Source organism: Calypte anna, chromosome 5A (assembly GCF_003957555.1).
Source record: "Calypte anna isolate BGI_N300 chromosome 5A, bCalAnn1_v1.p, whole genome shotgun sequence".
In the NCBI taxonomy this organism is placed as follows: Eukaryota; Metazoa; Chordata; class Aves; order Apodiformes; family Trochilidae; genus Calypte; species Calypte anna.
The window spans coordinates 36,937,302-36,956,727 of NC_044251.1; the positions used below are offsets into that span (position 1 = coordinate 36,937,302).

A 19,426-nucleotide genomic window follows, 5' to 3' on the forward strand; every position below is an offset into this window, starting at 1 on the left:
GTAAGACAGTGCTGGCTGCTTAGCTGGATAATTAATATGGCTCTAAAATCTGTGACTTCAGTTTTTAATGACTTTCCCTTGGTAAAGACTTGCTTAGACTTAGGCCTAGATCCAAAACCTATTTAATAGAGGAAGGATTTTAGGAACCTCTGCATCTGGACATCAGTAGCTGTATCTAATCAAACTTCCCAGAAAAGCCCATGTTATAGAAGAACAGAAACAAGAACTTTACAAGTAAGAACTTGAGTGCTGGTCTGAGTATTTTGGTGTTTTGTATCCCTTACAGATCTGCAAAGGCACCAGCACCAGTGGTCTGTAGTGCCCACACTGAGCATCCCTGGGTTTGTACAAGTGTGGGGATCCTGCAGTTTGCTTTCAGCTGCAAGACCTCAGCCAATGTCAGGATTTGTTTTAGCAAAAGGGTAGAAAGCTGTGTTGTAGCCAGGCAGCCTTCCTACCTTTATCTCCTCTCAGGAACGTGTTAGTTTCTTCATTACCCCTTCAAACCCTCTGCATTCAGATTGAATCCATCTGTACTGACCCCAGAGCAGCCCCTGGGTGGGACCACCAAGTTCAGGGTTGTGTCAAATTTATTATTGTAGGCAGACTGGGATAATGAGATGACATTGCACCTGCAGCTGACCTGCTAAATCCAGATAATGCTCTGACAGAGGCTGGAATAAGGGATTACACCCTCCAGGTCTTGAATTGCTTCTCTGCACTGACAGCCTTGATGTGACTTTAGGGGTTTCTTTCCATGTTTTTACAGATCTTTCAAAGATCCAGTAATGAGATTCTGACCAGTTTGTTGTCTGGATATCATCATGTCCCGTGATTTCCCATTCTCCTTGTTTTTTATGAACTTCCGAATAAGTTATTATTTAAGACAATAATAAGTTAAAAGACAATGTATTCAATTATTATATTTGAAACACAAATGCTCATGACACATGATAATTACTGAGGGGTTTTCATCTTATCAGTTTCCATCAGACATCTCAGGCGATTTCCATCATCCAAGGATGTTTTTTAACCTAACATATACTGTTACATCCTCAACTGTCCCAAATATATCTGCATTGTCACACTGGAATATGTTTTGCAACATCATTTGCTGCAGTTTTATAACACATTTGATTCAGTCACTCAGCATGTTGAAATGGCTTTGTTTTGAAATCCATATTCAAAGAACAAGAAGGTTAATGCACTAACAAGGAATGAAATTTCTTATATGAGTTTTTCAGTAGGTTCCTATGGTGGTGAACAATCCGATCCATTTGAGGGGTGAAATAAAACATGTCCATGTGTTTTATAACTAAAGATTTTACATTCATGTGCTTGAAATTAAAATATAAGTAAATAACTTGATTGGAATAACTACCACTTTATATGCACAGATTTGTTTCACTAGAGCTCAATTATGTGTTCTTGAATGAATATTCAATATGTGGTCCCAAAGAAGTTCTTGGCTAAAACTGGTAAAGATGAGATGGGAACTGAAAGCAAAGGAGAAGTCATCATGGAGGATGTTTAATGAAGACATAGTCTTGTGAGAGCAAGGTGTCCCAGTCAGAACTTATAAAGCCTCAGTCTGTTGATGTTCTGTGTGGAAGAGGACTTGTTCTCCCACACTGAAGTAATGGTGCCTTAACCACACAATTTTGGCTTCCATGTGCTCCTTGGGAATAGCTCATCTTCAAATCTGTCTTAAAACCACAGCACTTCAGCCCGTCTCTGAAGTCTCTGTCTCTGAAGGAATTATCAATGACACTAAAAGCATTAGCATGTTTATTAATATTATTACTTAAGGGGAAGCAAGTGGCCTCTGATCCATAATCTTAAATCACTTAAACTTGAGAGCCCTCCTCTGACAGCTGGGATGATATATATAATGCATGCACACAAACTCTTATCTCCTCATGGAACAGTGACTCGAGGAAGATGGAATTTTGTTTTCTGTTTAATGCTTCAGGTTTTGGGGTTATTAATCTAATAATGAGCAGAACTGAAAACATGACAAAACTGAGAAACCTTTGTATACTGAAGAGTCTCTCATCCAGCAGAACCTATATTTTTGAGAGAAGTGAAAAAGGCAGTACACTCTCTGTACATTATCATTTTTAAGCAGATGAAAAAAGTCTTTACAGTAATAATTTGATACATGAAACACACTGAATTCAAGTATCTTAGTATTTATTGAAATTTTTAGGCAGCAAATGAAAAAATTATAGATATTAGCTCTTCTATAAGAAATAGGTCATTATACATGAAAGGAGAACAACCATTAACTAACATGCAGATGTCTCAAGGCTTCATCTAATGATAACATTCTGACAAGTCAGTAAAACACAAAGATTTTCTTTTCTTGACCTCTGTGCCTATTGTGCTGCTTAGGATTTGCTCAGAAAGCAATTAAATAAATGTCTGTCATCTTTTAACAGTGGATTCCTTCAGAACAGCCGTAGGTTTAAAGAGAAAAAAGGCATCTATTAAGTCTCAACCTGAGCATCAATGGCAATTCAGATAATGAGAAACAATTCAACGTTGCAATGACTGGAATGAAAATAATGGTGAAATAACATGGTATTAAAACTGCTCATTGCTGGACCACTAAGCTTCTGTACAGGAGAGGTGGGTTTAGGGTAAATAGACCGAGGTTGTCTGTATTAGAATACTTTTGATTGGAAAAGACCTTTTAGATCCCAGTACCCCATAACACTTTCAGTTTAGACATTTTTCCATATATCCAATCTAAACCTCCCTTGGCACAACTTGAGGCCATTTCCTCTTTTCCTGTCACTTGTTACTTGAGAGAAGAGACCCTTGAGAAGAATCCCCCCCCGGCTACAACCTCCTTTCAGGTAGAGAGCAATAAGGTCTCTTCTCAGCCTCCTGTTCTCCAGGCTAAACAACCCCAGTTCTCTCAGCTCTGTAAATTAATTAAACATTAATCTTAATCAGGAGAGTGTGGTTTAGGTGTTTTTTGTGTTTGTTTTTAATAAGCTCTCCAGGAGGTGTAGTAATAATTAGGGAGACCCTGAGGCAAACAGGGGAGCCAGGCTGCTGTTCCTGTGGTGTCCCCTCACATAGAGGTGTCTGTAAGTCCTGGATGGATTTCCTTGTGGATTACTGGGGTAGAAGGCTTCCAAAGTTCATGTCCAAAGAGAAATAAAAAAAATTAGGTGTGACAGCAGCTTACAATTCCCCACTGAAGAGGGAAAGTAAAAATCATTTGGACAAGTATTGGTCTTTCATTGTAGAGGGGAAGTTGTTGGTTGTTCCTTGCAGAATGAGGTGAACAAGAAGTCTTCCTTCACCTCACAGAGCTGAGCCAGGACCAGGTACTGTTCAAGTCCCCATTTCTTTGGAGAACAGGATGCAGAGCAGATGGTCAAGGTCTCAGTGTTCTTCACACAGGTCCAAGAGCAGGACTTTGACACTCGTGGAGCTTTCTGTTTTCACCTTTATGGCTGGTATGGATTATTTACCTCCTGTATATGTCGTGCAGAGCCAGGAAAGATTATCCACAATTATCTCTGCCTCTTGGATGTTTCAGTTTTGGGACTGATACATATTAAACTGTGAACCTGTCAAACTTGAGGAAATACCAGGGCTTGACCCCATGGCTATGGAGTGGCTGATGGGCTCATTTTCTCAGGGAAGTGCCAGAATTGATGGGTCAGGCATTTTCCTGAACACTGCTGACAAGGTAATGGAGCTGACAAAGAGGCCTTCAGAGCACATTTAGAGGAAGGTCTTCTCTAGATCTGTTTTCTTAATGCTTTCACCTTTGAATGTCTTTACAGAAGGCTGCATGTTAGAAAATAATATTTAGAAAAGAAAAATACCTCCAAAGAAGCACAAAATAAAATAAAACATTGATCAGCTCCATTCTTCCAAGGGTGACTCTTGTGCCAGAAGTTTTCACCCCAAAATATATGACTTGATGTGTGTCATATTCTTTACGATGTTTATTTTTCTTTATCTAAAAAGTTGATTTTAACGTTAGAATGTCCTGTAGTCTCCTGTCTTTTGCCCCATTAGAAGCTCATATGATGATTTGGATTCAGAAAGATATTGTAGAAAACTGAAAACAATAAAACTTTTAAATATTTTGAGACTTGTACAACTGTACAACATCCAGGCAGTATGGGATCTGCTACTTAGGGTCCCAGGTGAATTTCACCAATGTGCCCCAGAGCACTGAACAAAGGAGCAGCCCCTGTGAACCAGTGAACCACTTGATTCCTTAAAAGACATGGTGATGCCTCTCTACTCCTGTTTTCAGACTTTAAGCCATATTCTCTCTGTGTTGACAATACTAAATTTAATGTAATCAAGAGCTAGATTCTAGGGTAGCACTTGTTAGGCAGTTAAAAGCAATTACCTTTGTTACTGTACAGCTAAATCTTACCATTTTGATCACTGGTTCAGATTACGTGTTGTTAAGTAAACAAGACAGACTCAGCTTCTTAGACTTGATCTTCTGCTCTTAGCTTTTGAGCATTTAAATCCAAGTGACGTTGGATTTTAGTGCAATTAAAACAGAGCACACCATTGCTGCTGAAATTAAATTCTTACTGTCAAGATACTCTGTGATTTATTAAAGATTACCCTAGTGTATGCAGGGTTAATAACTGCTCAGTTCCTTACATCACCTTTGAGTTACTTACAAAATTACCTGGTTATTACAGGAAAATGCTTATTGATTTGCCAATCAGCTGTTTTCTTACCTTTGTCTCTTTGGCCTCCATCCAAATGGACTTTTAGCCAGGTCTACAAAAGAATTCAACACTCGAATGAGCCAAATCTTTCTAAAAATCTGAATAACTTGTGCCTAGAGAGTATTGTTGGTTTGTTTTTTGTTTTTTTTTTTTGAACGAACTGACCTTGATGATAACTACTGTATACGTTTGAAAACCCAGAGTAGCCTTTGTCCACAAAATAAATAGAACTGCCTGTGGCCTGTGTCTGGTTGGAAGTAGAAGGAGTTTGTTTTATTTATTGTCAAAGCTGAGATTTTTTAGACTCTCAGATATTTGTTACAGCTGTTCATTAAAGAATCAGTCCTTGTTATTCCACCACTAAGACACTCTAAGCTCCTGGCTTGAATATCAGTCAATATCTCCCCTAGCTACAACCCTGAGAAAGTGAGAATCCTGTGTACTGAAAGAGACCTGCAAATAGAGAATGTTCATGATGCACTGGCCTCTGCTGTTTTTGTTAACAAGTCATAACAGATTCTGTAGTATTTGCTAAGCCATCCTGTAGTATTTTCCAGCTGAGGAAGGTTTTTTTAAAATACTTAAACCCATCCTGAAAGATGGACACATTCTTAATCTGTACAGTTTTTGTTTCAATTCATTTGCTTTTCCTGGCATTCTTTATAATCTCTGCTCCCTGTAGAGCTCTTTGAGCTGTTCAAGGAGCTTATCTAAACTGCCTGAGCATGCTGAGGGTATGGATGGGAGAGGAAAAAAGTCAGGCAGACCCTCCTTGAGAATTTTATTCCTCCCCCTTACAGATCTTGAGCTGAAAAGATAGTGAGATGTTTTGTGCCAGTTCCCTATGAGCATTCCAGACCTGGTTACTGCCTTTCCCAGTCTCAAGCAGCAACCCCAAGCTCATTGCTCACCACCAGCATTTTATGTATGCCACAGGGTGCTCCAGAGATGAGAGCATCACTGAATCTCTGCAGTGGGTGTTGTAGTGGTGTTTGTATCAGCTGGGTGCCAGCTGATGGTGTCAGGTCTCAGCTATTGTCTTATACTGATTTCAAAGAGGTTTAATTTTCTCTGCAGAGAAGGGAAGTGATCAATGTCATTCCGTGCTTTACTTTCTCCTCTCTCAGCTTTTTAGAGGTCTTTGTGGATGTATGTGTACTGTTCATATGTGTCATGGAGCCTTGCTCCTTTTCTGGTAGAAACAGCTTACACAGCCAGTGACAATTTTCTTCTGGGTAGAATTTTATTTTCTCCTCTGATTTTGCACTGAAACATATCAGGTTCTGTTCTTTTGTGGTACTTGGATACATATGGGAAAGCTGACTGTGAAATCTGGGGCTACAGATTTATGATGGAGCAACTTGTGTAGTAGCACAAGCATCTGGTCCCTGCAGACCACCTGCTCCAAGCTGTGTGCTCCAAACCCATCAGTTAACAAAGGATTGCAGTCAGCAACCTTAATATCCTGTCTTGCTTATAAACTACAAGTTACACTGAGAAAGGTCTTGAAGTCTCTAAGGAAATTTCCCCACCATAAATTTGTCTTGATGGCTTTTGATACATTATCTGGAAGAATACACGGGCTGGAACAAATGTCCCAGCTGAACTTTGGTTCTGGAGGCATTTCCTTACCAGTGAATTGATTGAGCATCACAGGATATCCTTACCCTTAAACTGAATTACTCTTACATCCATATGTGTGCATTTGTACACCATATGGACTCACATATAACCATTTTGGTACTGGTTTTAGCTTTTTAGTTGCATGCTGTTGCCTTATAAATAGACATCAGTAGGAGCATTTAACAATAAGAATGTCAAAGTCTTGTATTATCAGTGAGGGATCATTTTCAGGAGAGTATTTATCTGAATTTGAAGTACTTATTTTCTCATTTTCTGCTCATAGGATCTTTGGAATATCTATTATTAGCATCCAAATGCTTCTGTGTGGTCCTACATCACATTAGACATCTTTGGAAACGGGAAAATTACCACACACATACCTGTGTCACCAACAAGCCCTTTTTTACAATACAACTAATAAAAAGGCTCGTGGTGTCTGTGAGACTCTTGAATTCATAAAATTGGTATTTGTAAACATAAAAAAGCTTCAAAGTCAGGTTGGAGCTCATAATGTCCTGGGCATGGAGCATACAGGAAACATATAGCTGAATATTAAGGTTGTCTCTCTTTACTAATTTTTTTTCCCCTCTACCTATATCTATGTTTTGGCAAAGGAACTTTGACTGATAATCTTCTAAGATAATGTATTTCTTCTGGTTGTCATCCATTTCATTCTCTATTCTCAGTACTTTCAACGTAGCAGACAAGAAAACTGAAAAGAAGAATACTTGTTCCTGGCTAACTCTTGGATCATTACTCATGTACAGCTGTACAAGTTGTTAAGTGATATCTCCTTATATCTCCATACAGTAGTATGTCACTGGGAGTATCACTTTATCATGGTATCACAGAATTCCTCAATTGTGCTTTCCAAGACTGGCTTTTTTTTCTGTGAAAAGGATTTTTTTTCCTGTGTCTTCATATTGCAGTGTGTGATGATAGATCTGTTTGTTTTGTCTATAAAGGGAATAATGCTTTCAGTGCTCACTTTTAATACTCTGTGTTTAGCTCTATATTTGCGAGGGAACAATATGCTGCTTGGCATCCAAGTGGCTTTTATTCTTTAGGGACACAATTAATTTACACTCCAAAAAAAAAAAAGGGTCCCAAAACATTTCCAAATCTTACAGTAACAACCAATTTTTCCTGCATTTTGGAAGCTTAAAAGATAGAATTTGAAAATCAGTCATGAATGAATAAACACATTTTTCTTAAGACCAGTGCTTGATAACTCATACCTCATGGCCTTGTTAAGTCAAAAGCAGTTACATTACTGAAAATATTAAAGAGATATAAAAAATTTCTAACCATGATTTAAGCCCTGGAGTAGATAAAAATGCTAAAAATAATCAATTGTTGTAAAAAAGAACGCAGAATTTTTCATTAAATTATTATTGAGAAGAAGAAAGATGGCATGTTTCTATTTTAATACAATAAAGATGAGATTTCTGTTTGATCCAGAAGTAGAGCTAAAATGAAGCAATCAGTCTCACAAATAATTTTAGGTTTTTTAGTGGAAGAACTAAGATGTGCCCTTATTTCTAATGGTAGATGGAATGACTCAGGTAAGTTTAAGTTTGCAAATGGACATTTGCCCCTAATAAAATTATGGAAATATGATATGGGATATGGTCAGCAGTGACTCAGTCAAGACATTACTAATGCAAATGATGGTTTATGGAGAATATCTCTTGTCTGAAGTGTTTATTATTAATTATTATGATAAAACATGGAAGTTATTTTAATGTGTTCAGTACAACATTTTGTTATAGAGAAATAGCATTAAGCCAAATTGGCTTACTCTGTGTTAAATCAAATAAAGACTAATTATCTGGTAGAACCAGGTAGGTGGTTGTAAGTGAGAAAACCTCATGGGAAGTTTCCAAAGAGATGCTTTGCTTCATAGTGTTAAGAACAAGAAGCATCACCTCTCTTGTTTATTCAAAATGAGATTGAGAGATGACCTGGTCCTGTTCTCTAAACACTTACATGTGGCCATGACTTCCAGTGGTTGTGGGTCTTTTATCAGAGTAACATGATCAGATCCACTGGCTGTTGGCTGAAAATTAAAAAAAAAAATAATCAGTTCAGAACAAGCATGATTTAAAAGCTGTCCATTGAAACAACTACCTTATATTACTTGAAAACATTAAACCAAGGCTTTTTAGGCTATAATTTTGGTAGATATTTTGTGATTGATATGAAAATTATGAGTGCAGAAGGTTAGTGCAGATGGTTGCAGTAGCCCTTTTGAGGCTCAAACTGTCACAGTAAAGAGGATAGAAGAATAATTTCTATTTCACCTTTTTGCATTCATGCTCTTTGGCCACAAAGGAACTTTGATCTATTGAAATAAGAAAGGGAGTAAATCTTATTATTAACCTAGAAATTGTTTGCTATTTTCTCATTCTGTGCTTTTGGACCTTTAGTAGTATGTTTTATACCTCTTCTGCATTAAACAGAAATTAAAATTGACATGATCATTTTCCTCAAAGCTTAGTCAGGATTAACAGGGTCTCCCTCTATTTTGCAAATATTTGATGGCAGTCAACACATTGACCCAATACCCCTGTTTCTCACACCATCTGCAGAGCATTTCCATACAATGGGAAATTAATCAGTACTATTGATCTGTCATCTGCTTTCTGTGACACTTCCACAGTGTTTTTAATCTCATGCTCTTTTCTATTTTACTTATTTTAGGAAAACCTTAAAAGATTTTATATGTTTCTGAGTTCTGTTAGCTACCATGCATTTTAGGGTTATAAGGATATTAGTGTATTTAGGAGGTCGTGAGAATATTAAACACAAACCTAACAGCACCCACAGTTTTCACTTTATTTCCTCAGGTGTATTTGTGTTACTCTTTCAATAGGGAAAGCTATTTAAGATAAGAAATTTGAAGGGCTTATTTAACTGATCTACTATGAAGACATCTTCATGTTCACAGGACAGTTTTTACTCACCTTTTTTTTACCTTTCATGAGGTTTCATCATGCTTTCTTTTTGCTCTGATCTCAAGATCTTTGGATTTTATAGCCTGTAAACCCTCCAGGGCTGGTTACTTACTGTATGACTGTGCTACACTGAAACTAAACCCTAGGTTTGTTTGGATACGCATTGGTAAGTGGTCAGTTACATCAAGACTTTAAGTCTTCTGGATGTGAGCAAAATCTGGTGGTTTTGTATTGTGCCTATTCCATCTTTGCATGTACTGAAGCTCCTTTGGCTCTGAATGTCCATTCTGTCCTTCTGCTGAGAATGAGCATGGCAGGAGGTAGATAGTCTGGGCACCAAGTCTGGAGGGATATCCACAAACAGGACATGGTAGTGCCACCAGCAGTTCTGGAAAACAAGTGTGAAAACTGCTAGGAATGAGAACAAAGTACTCCCTTCTTCCACGTCACCCTCTCAGCTGCAGTGGAAGCAGTAGATAGGAGGGAAAAGACTGCCCCAATCCAAGATAAAACTCTCACCAGAAGCTTTCTGAAGTAACTGAACGGGTGGAGCTTAAGATCCACTCGGGAAGATGTTAAGATCCACCCAGTCATTTATTTCATTAAGGGTGCTCTGGCCTGGTTTATTATTCCCAGCTGATCATTTTTCATGTCTCTTTTATTCAGGTTCTCTCCATCTGCCCAAAGGACATGAGAGCAGATATTTGTGTGCACCTAAACCGCAAAGTTTTTAACGAGCACCCAGCCTTCCGTCTGGCCAGCGACGGCTGCCTGCGAGCCCTGGCTGTGGAGTTCCAGACCATCCACTGTGCCCCAGGGGACCTCATCTATCACGCTGGGGAAAGTGTTGATGCTCTTTGCTTTGTGGTCTCTGGATCCCTAGAAGTCATCCAGGACGACGAGGTGGTGGCTATTTTAGGTACTGTCATCTCTCTTGAAATGCTGGTGGTTTTTGGATGTATTTGCCTTCTGCTTAGCTTTGAGTATTCAGTAGTCTTGCCTAACATCAGCTAGGACACTAGTGGTTGTCCTATGGTGAAAATGTCATGTCTAGCAGTATCAAGAGATACTACTCTAGAAGAAAACCCATCAACTTTTATGGCTTTGGGAATACTTTTTCTGCCTGGTATGGCTCACTGGTCACAGAGTGTTTCTGAGCAGAAGAGGATGGCATTTGTGTGCTTGACATCTTTTAAATGGAGCACATTGTTTTATGTTAGCCTCTCAGGAGGATTTCCACATTCACCTTCATATTGGGATTTTCATTTGTCTCTATTCTAGCCCAGAGTAACACTTGCAAATTGTCTCTGCAAGGAAGCAGAATCATTGCTTGTAGTGAACTGGTATGGTCTGACTGTGCACAGAGATAGCCATGTACCCCATCACCCAGCTGTGGTGTCTGGTTTGCCAGCAGTGGGTGGGAAGGAGCCTAAAGCTCCTTGCTAGCTTGTTAGGGATTGGGAAGGGTGCAGCAGGTGGTGGGACTGAGTGGTCAGCACTCAGTTTTTGAGCACCCAGTGTTAAGGCAGGATGATTCCTGCCTCAAAATACCTGCTGCAGCTTTCTGTCTTCCAGTGAATGCTAAGTTTTTTAAAATAGAGAGATTTAATGTAAGAATGAATCGGTTTCCTTATTCAGATGTGAAATCATTGTAGTGAAAACTCCTAAATCTGCAATTTCCATGGTAAAATATTCGTTGTGTTCTACCTCACTAGGTGATTTAATTTTTGTTATTAATGCTAGGGAAGATATATTCACTTGCAACTGTCAAAACCCAAAAGCTTTAAGACTAAGTATCATCATTGAAATAAATAAATGGTTTTCTGAGTAATGCAATGAAAACAAACAATATATAATTTACTGAACTGGAAACTGTCACTAGATGGATTAGATGCAAAACTTCATTGCATTTACTAAGGAATGTTGTTTGGAATGATAGTAAGAACTTCGTTTCTACCTTGTACATCTTGTGTCTATGCTATTCTCCATTTGGCTGGAGAGACCTTTAGCTAAATCTAGTTAAAGGGAATTATCTTTACTTAGCAAAAGTGCCTTTGATTCTGCCATAGCTGCTGACAGGTGATCCTGGGACTCAGAGCTATGTTCATTGTTTACTTCAGGGACTGGCAGAATGTGTAAATGTAACTTAGAGCAAGATAAACTGCTTCCTTTAGTCATAGAGCACACTGAAGAGTTTTTTCATGATCTGACAGATTATTTAGCAGTATAGTGAACTGAGTAATTATGAGATGTTGTATCCTAAAAAGTCACTGGAGGAAGAAAATCTCTCCCAGATGTAGTTGCAAAGTCATTTATAGTGGCAGCTGTGGCACCTGAAATAGCGACTGCAGATCAGACGGTGAAGAACATAATTTTTATTGATCTGTTCTGCCTCGAGAAGTTCAAGCACAAGGAAGGTGAATCTGCCTAAGGGGGAGAACAGGATTAAAACCCGTTGCCTAACATGAAAAGCTCTGTAGCTTGCTTTGAATACTCCAAGCATCTGCTGTCATGCTGGGTTTCCGAGGGAAAGTCAACTCATGGCATTGTACTACCAGGCTGTCCATCTTCTCTAACTCCCAGCAGCAACCTAGAGTGCAAATGTGATAAGTATCCTTTGGAAACTTGTCCTCATTGATTTCCTTTATGGGAGCAGGAGTGTGGCAGGATGTGCTATCTGCCAGCCTCTGCTCCCTGCACAGCCATCCATTTCCAGTGATTGCTTTGGAGCTGGTAACTTATAATTACTGTTTCAATAGTGTAGTGTTATTCCATATGGTAGTGTTACCTGCCTTGCTTGAAGAGAAAGGGAGTGATGTGTCCTTGGTTGTTTGCTTTTTTTTTTTTTAAACCATGTTCACCTGTGGATGGAAATTTGGTGTATTGTTTAAGGTAGAATATTTGGAAGAACAGAAAGAGGTAAGGACACCAAAACACATAAAGAACATGCATCTTACATTCATGCTTTTGTCTAAAGTGCTTTATACTTCCTTGGGTTCCAGCATGAATCACTCCACAATGTTGCTGCTTTATCCCCTTCTCCACCTTCCCTTACCCTATTGCCTTCCCTCACAGCCATGGTGAGTTGGCACATCCAACCTCCCTGCCTGCCAAAACAGTGTCCTTGGGACATGTGGCATCCCTGCCAGCTGCTTCCTACAGGCTTCACTGTAGAGGCAGTCATCCTTTTGTTCAGCAGCAGTTTTCCCAGCTTTGGTGCTTCTTGTGCTTGCAAGCAGGTGAAACCCAATGACTGACAGGACAACTTGCACGACACCGTTGTTTCATTCTCCCTCGATTTGGTTTTGTTCTCCTTTGTGTGTAATTAAATACTCACCTGCTGCAGTTCTCAGGGGTACAGAAATTGGTAGAGTAAGGGAATAAACCCACTGGTAGATCCACAGTTTATAGGACACAGTAATGAAGATACCCAGGTGCACCTTTACGTTCACCTCCTCAGTTATCTCCATTTCTCAAGGACAGTCTCCCTCCCTTTGCAGGTTCTGCTGCTGCTGTAGCAGAGAGAGCCCCACATGCAGGGCTGGTGTGATGGGATGCTCCTTCCCTAGAGAATACCAGATCCAGTCATATTAATATAATTCATCTGTAGTTGCCAGAATAATGGAGTAGGGCAATCAGTCTTGCCTCTGATTATCAAAACTTCCCTAGTAAGTGAGGTGACCCTCAGAAGGCATGTCAGTAATTTTCCACCATCTCAAGCAGGAGTAAACAATTTTACTGCCACTGGTCTGCATGGGGAGGTTTTATCCATGAAGGACTAGGGAGTTTGAAGTCCCCCAGGCTAATGGCAATCCCCCAGAAGGCACCCATCAGTTCACCCTGCCACAATTAACCTGAATTTGCTCCTGGTGAGGATGTTTACAAGAGTGGTGATGCCAACCAAGTGTCTCTGGAAGCTGCTTTCTAGCTCCTAGTGTTTGCACAGATGACTCTGCAAGTTGTACAGTAACTAAAGCCAGGCAGGTTGATGAACAAGGTTTAGGAAAGTTGTTTTGCCAGAATAAAAATAGTACGTTCAAATGTTGATTGTAGAAACTGATCAAAAATACTGCTAAAAACTGGATAGCAATAAAAATATATTGAGCAGTGAAATCCTGTTGGGGGCTGCTGCTGAATAAATTCAATTTTGATAGCCAGGCTAGAATGTATATAGATTTCATAGCTCATTTTTGTCACACTTAGGGTCCTGATCCTATATGTATTCAATTAAGTTGTTATGTGCCTTTATGGGTAGCATGTTAATTCTCAGCATTTTCTGAGTACAGTGCCAGAGCAACTTGTTATTTATTGGATTTATTGGTTTTGGGCAAGTCAGAGTCTCACTTGTTAAAGGTCTGCTTCATGATTTACTTCCAAATGTTTGATCTGGGATGTGAATATTGCACAGCATCAGAGGAGTTAAGGAAAGCAAGAGTGAAAGTAGCATGTCTGCTTGAATTTGATGTGACAGTGGAAATGGGGATGAGTCTTTTCCTACTCTTAATAATACACATGTTCAGAGGTTGCAAGATTAAGTCTCCTACCTACTTTCTCACACAGAGAAAAGTTGCTTAGAGCTGAGCAAGTAGCAGCTCCCATTTAGATGAGCCAGAGACCTACGTGCTCCATGGCTTTCAACCATGGTGTAATACGGTGTTTGGGATTCATGCAGGAACACTTCAAAGTTCCTTGGTGTTACTTACACTGTTGTGCACCTTTTCATGCAGGATACACAGTGATGCACTGTAGCACATGAAGAAGTGTCAGTCTAATTCCTTCTCATTGCATTAGTCCTTAATTCTGTGATTTCAGTTAGTTTAGTTGCAACATGGGTTTCTTCTGAAGTGGAATAAAGGTGGCAGAATTTGCCCTGTGTCTAATCAGCTCTTTACATTTTATGCTGAACTTTTTTGGTTTTTAATATGAAGTAAATCCAGGCAGACTGATTGTGAGAGTTTTCCCAGGTTAGTAACATGCAGCTGGTAGCAATTTATAGAAAATCCTGTGCCCTGTTCTGTAGCAAAAGTCTCTTTTATTCCGACGGGTTTAAAGGTCTAAATTTACTAAGAAAAATATGATTCATAAAAGAAAGGTGTGGGGTTTTTTCAGCTAGCAGGACTGCAGTAATTAAGGTGATGCAGGCTGCTTTTTAAGTGGTGAATCTTAAAATATTTTGGGAAAGGCTTAAAGTATTAGTGGTCTGAGGACCAATTCAATGTGCAGCTCTGGAACACATTCCTTGGAATAAGTCATGTCTTGCAAGTCTGGACTGTAGTACCATGTAAGATTTAGTGCCACTGGTGCTTATTCAAAAATGTTATTAGCTCTTACTGACAGAGGTGAGGGAATATTCAAGTGTTCACATTTTTAAAAATTTAAAATATGTTTTGTCTCTATCTATGTGATAGTTAACAATAATAAGAAGCACCCATTTTAATTTAGTGCCAGGTAGTGTGTTACAGATGTGATCTGCAGCCTCCAGAGTCAGAAAGATTCCTTTCACTGAATTGAAATGGTTTTGTATTAGCCCTGAATGCTTCACTGCCAAACCCATGAGCTCTAAAGTCTTGTCAGCACAAGAAAAGCAGAAGTATTTTAAAATCATGTGATATTTTTATTTTCAATCACACTAATAGTTTGAGGCAATCTGATTTGCCTTGTGAATTTTAAAGGTGGTGGGAATGGTTGGGCTTTTAAGTTTATTTTCTCAGGAAGAATAGAAACTTATTTCTGTAAAAATCCAAAATGAAGCTGTTCTGTCTCGAGGGGCTGAGGCTTCTAGAAAAAAGTACTAGGAGACTTGCACTAAAAGGAAGAGAGATGGGGACCATAAACCCTTCACCAACAGAATATCTCTATCGACCTTTTGCCCTTCTTGCAGCAATCCTGAAAACTGGAAGAAAGGTAAATTTCTTTTGTGTTCTAGGTGCAGATGGAAAAGGTTGCACTGTGTTAAATAATGTAAAGTACATTTGCCTGCAGGGACTTGGATCTTTGGCACAGTCTCTTGTTACTGTTTCTTTGCTGGCTATTCCATCAGTCTTTTAAATACTGGAAATGCTGCTTTTCCTCATCATTCTGCCCTTTGACATATATTAAAATGCAGTCCTGTGGAGCTGGATTTCAGACTGATCAGTGCTCAGCTCTGATCTGCTCTTCAAGGGATTTCTGGCGCTTCTGGATGTGCTGGGAAAGGCTGAGGTTTTGACCAAAAACTCAGACTGAGGTTTTGACTAAAGGCTGAGGTTTTGACTAAAACATTTATAGAGGTAAGGAGCACTCTGTCACAGTCTAGTAGCCATCTCTGCACATCATAGGTTGTGCTTATATGAAGAAATGATGTCCCAGCTGGCAGGAGAAAGATGATGAATTTGCACCACTACATCTCCCTCACCTCCACATCCCCTCTTCAGAGATAAATAGCTGTATCAGCTAACTCCAGATATCCAGTCAGCCCAGTAGACTGTCTCCAAAAATGGCCAATAGCAGATTGGAAAAAGGTGAATTAAACAGATACTTGCCCAGAATATTCTCCAGCCCACCACTGAATTACATTTCAAGGTCTTACTCACCCAGAGGGAAGTATTTTGTGTTTAGTAGCCACAGATGGTTTTAATTGCATGAATACATCCCATCATTTTTTCAAGTTATGCAACCAGCCCCGACGTCCCGTGGCAGGGAGCTGCAGAGCTTACCTATTCACAGCATCATCACAGATCTGCTGCTCTGGGTAAGAGGAGCTGATTCTCTCCTTGCTCATTGGATTTGTAAATCAGTTTGAGATATGCCTACAGCCAGATGGATGGACAAAAGAAGATGTGTTTGAATCAATATACAAACCACTACATGTAGTTCTGGCTGCAGGGACCTGATATTTGGCCACTGGCCTCCACTTCTGTGCATTCTGCCATCACTTCATGGGTATTGTTACTTGAGCTGATGACATGAACTCTTTCTTTACATGATACAACTTTACAGTTTTGATTCTACAACAAAATCAGTTTTTGCTTTTCATAAGAGAGAGAAGATTTGAGTGCATCATGATGGAAAGCCTAAATTAATATTCACATCTGTTTTTTTCTAGTATGAGTGGTGGGACTTTGGAGATGTTTTTAAATGGGAGCAAGGGTAGCTGGCCTATTAGCTAAGACTGCACAGCACAGAAAAATACCTTGTCACCTTAAGAGGAATTCTTGGTCCTATTTGTGTGGAGTTTTTTAGTGATGTTTTCCACCAAATATTTGTTTTTTCACTGCTTGACAGACTCTCCCAAAGGCCCCATCAAGTTCTCATGGCAACTAGGATATTTTTTATCGTAATTTCTGTCCCATATGGAGAAGGAAAACTTTTGCCTTTTCATAGATATATGTAGATTCTGAAAACCTTTAACAAGAATCATTCTTCTCTGAGTCCAAGGACCTTTTCATCCTCTTTGCAAGCTCCTGCGGAGTTTCTTAAGGCCCTTAAGTTTTTTTTCTGCGTGAAAGATCCAGGCACAAGGTGCTGGGAAAGTCAGTCCATGGTGCAAGGCTGCAGAGGACATCTGCTCCTCCACTTCTGTAGGGGAGAATTATCATAATATAGAAGAATAGTGTAGTGTAATGAGGCAACCAGGTGCCACTAATTGCCAGGTAGTGGGCGTGAGTTGTGTTAAGCCCACCTGTGTCTGGTTAGGGTGGGCCCCCACTGCGCATGAGCAGGACCAGGGGGCCAATAAAAGGTGAGGCCTGAGACACACGTGGAGCTCAGTCCTAGGCTAGCCAGCAGAGAGGCTGGTTGCTCTTGGAGCAACAGCACTGATCTGGGCTAGTCAACTCTGAGAGCCATAGGCTTAGAGCATTGCTTGTGAGTCTCTGCTGGAACACCTGGTTGGACCTTGAAGCGCCGTTCCCTAAGAGAGGTTCGTCTTGCTACAAATAGCATATAGGAATTCTATTATTTATTTTATAGTTACATACACTATGACTTGCTAAATATGTCTACAAACACATGTGAATAGTTATATCCATATGTTTTATGTACCCACATACACAACCAGCAAATTTTTGTCTGTGTTCAGGATGATACGACTGCAGCTATTTCAGAAAAAATGATGCCTCTCACCAGCATCCTGCATGTGTCTTCCTGGTATCTGTGTTTCTTTCAATCCCCAAAACCTTACACTGTGTTCCTGCCAGCTTTAACCCAGCAGTATCCAAACCCTGATGCTTCTCTTCCCTTTCCTTACAGCAAGTGCCAAATGTATGCAAGTGGTTCTCATGCTAGTTTTATGCATTCCTGTTTTCATCAATCCTTTGGGCACCGTGCAGGGAGGGACAGGAAGATTTCACAGAAAATTGCCTCCATTCAGGAGAGGTGTTAAGACTGCTCAGGACAGTGCATATTTGGGAGGGGGACCTTGAGAAATCTCTATAGAGAAGCTTTGAGTAGTTTGCAGGCTGCATCAGCCCCAGGTGCCTCTGTATTCCCAGCCCAGCCCCAGGCATTCCCTGGAGATGTTCACCTTGTGCAAGCCTGTAGCATGCCCGTGCCCCTGCCTAGCTGGTGTTCCAGTTACATTTTCTGTTGCTACTCTGAAAGTTGTTTTTTTTCATTTAGTTTCCCCATGTAAAACTAAGCTTGAATGAATAATTACCACTCTCTACTCAGTGAACTGCAGTTAATAGGGATGAAGTACAGTACATTAATCTCTGCATTTATGAGAATCAACGTGGTTTTTTTTTTTTTGGAGAACCTGGTTGGTTTTGTTTTCATTCAGTACATCTCGTGGCACATTTATAACAGGCAAAGGAGACTCAGAAAGTGTGTGGGGAAAACATCAAATTCAAGAACCCTTAAACACTTCCAAGATTTTATAAATTCTGAAGAGAATACACCACACTGTAAGAGAATTTTATAGCTTCACCATTCAAATCCAGTGACTGATGGCTCTGGGAGCAGTGAATAAGTTCAATTTTACATGTCCCAGCCTTTCTGAGGAACCCAGTGCAGCTCCCTCCCTCATCAAACCAAAGACAATGAGGAGACCTTCTCAAATTCATGAGCAGTGATTTAATTTATCCATGATTTGGTACACACCTTCTGTGAGACAATGTTGTGAAGAGTTTTGGAGTGAGCATTCACTACTTTCAACATCTTGGCTTAAATTATCTATATGTTATCTTAACTTTAGAAAGAAGAATTATTTTGGTCGTGTCTCAGTGGGAAAATCGTGATAGTCCCTATTACTGAGTTCTGTGTTTTTAGTGACACTCTGCAGCCACTGAAAGCAGGACTTAATTCTGTCCTGTGTCCACCTCAGAGAGCAAATCCATTAAGCAATTTTGTGCATTTCAGAAATGGGCTATTTTCTATGACTTATGTAACTGTGCTGAGTGTGTCTGCAAACCAGGTTTTGAACTGTGGGTTTAGACAAGGACAATTAACTGCAGAGGGTAATTTCAAAACATTACATTAGATAAATGTTGTATTACTAGCAAATGCTCTGTGAGAAGGGGAGGATTTAAAACAACTTGTTTTATAAATTATACTGTCTGTGTTATGTATTATAGTTAATTTTAATTACATCAAAATATATAGCATAATTTAAAAGCAGTTCAGTGAGAATGCAGTTATAAGCATTCCAAAGAATGATTCTGCTAAACAGGATTTTTTTTGGAAATTAAAGCAATGAAATGAAGATAAGGACCTGCATGTTTTATTTTACTCTACAAGAGAAATATTGGGCATGTTTTACTGGATATAAAATCTACAGTAGAAATGGAAATAGAGAAATAGAGCCTTTGACCCCAAAAGTAGTAAGGTTGAGTCAATTATTACTCTGGCCCTTGTTCCCAAAATAGAGTTGAATGGGATGTTAAATAGTAAAAAATGTTAGATATTTCAATGTATTACCTTTTTTATCCCAAAACTATAAAATCACTAACCTTCACCAAGGGGCTGCTTGAGATACCTGAAATCAACAGAGATACCACCACTTACTGACTGATTTCAGCTTCATTTTAATAGATGTTAAAATACAGATCTTGGGTATCATTGGGATGTGAAACAGAAAAATGCCCTTTGTACCATGGTTACTGCTTCAGGATTTGAGATATCAGACCCAAACTGCACCCTGTGTCT

The 19,426-nt window shown here is 39.5% G+C and overlaps 1 protein-coding gene across 1 annotated transcript in view; it reads left to right on the forward strand.

Annotated features, from left to right (window-relative positions):
- KCNH5 (potassium voltage-gated channel subfamily H member 5) overlaps positions 1-19,426 on the forward strand; it is a 157,086-nt gene that overhangs the window by 108,949 nt on the left and 28,711 nt on the right. Inside the window, exon 9 of the mRNA XM_008501043.1 lies at positions 9,971-10,223. Coding sequence (XP_008499265.1) covers positions 9,971-10,223 — 253 coding nt within the window. The remainder of the gene's footprint in view (positions 1-9,970; positions 10,224-19,426) is intronic.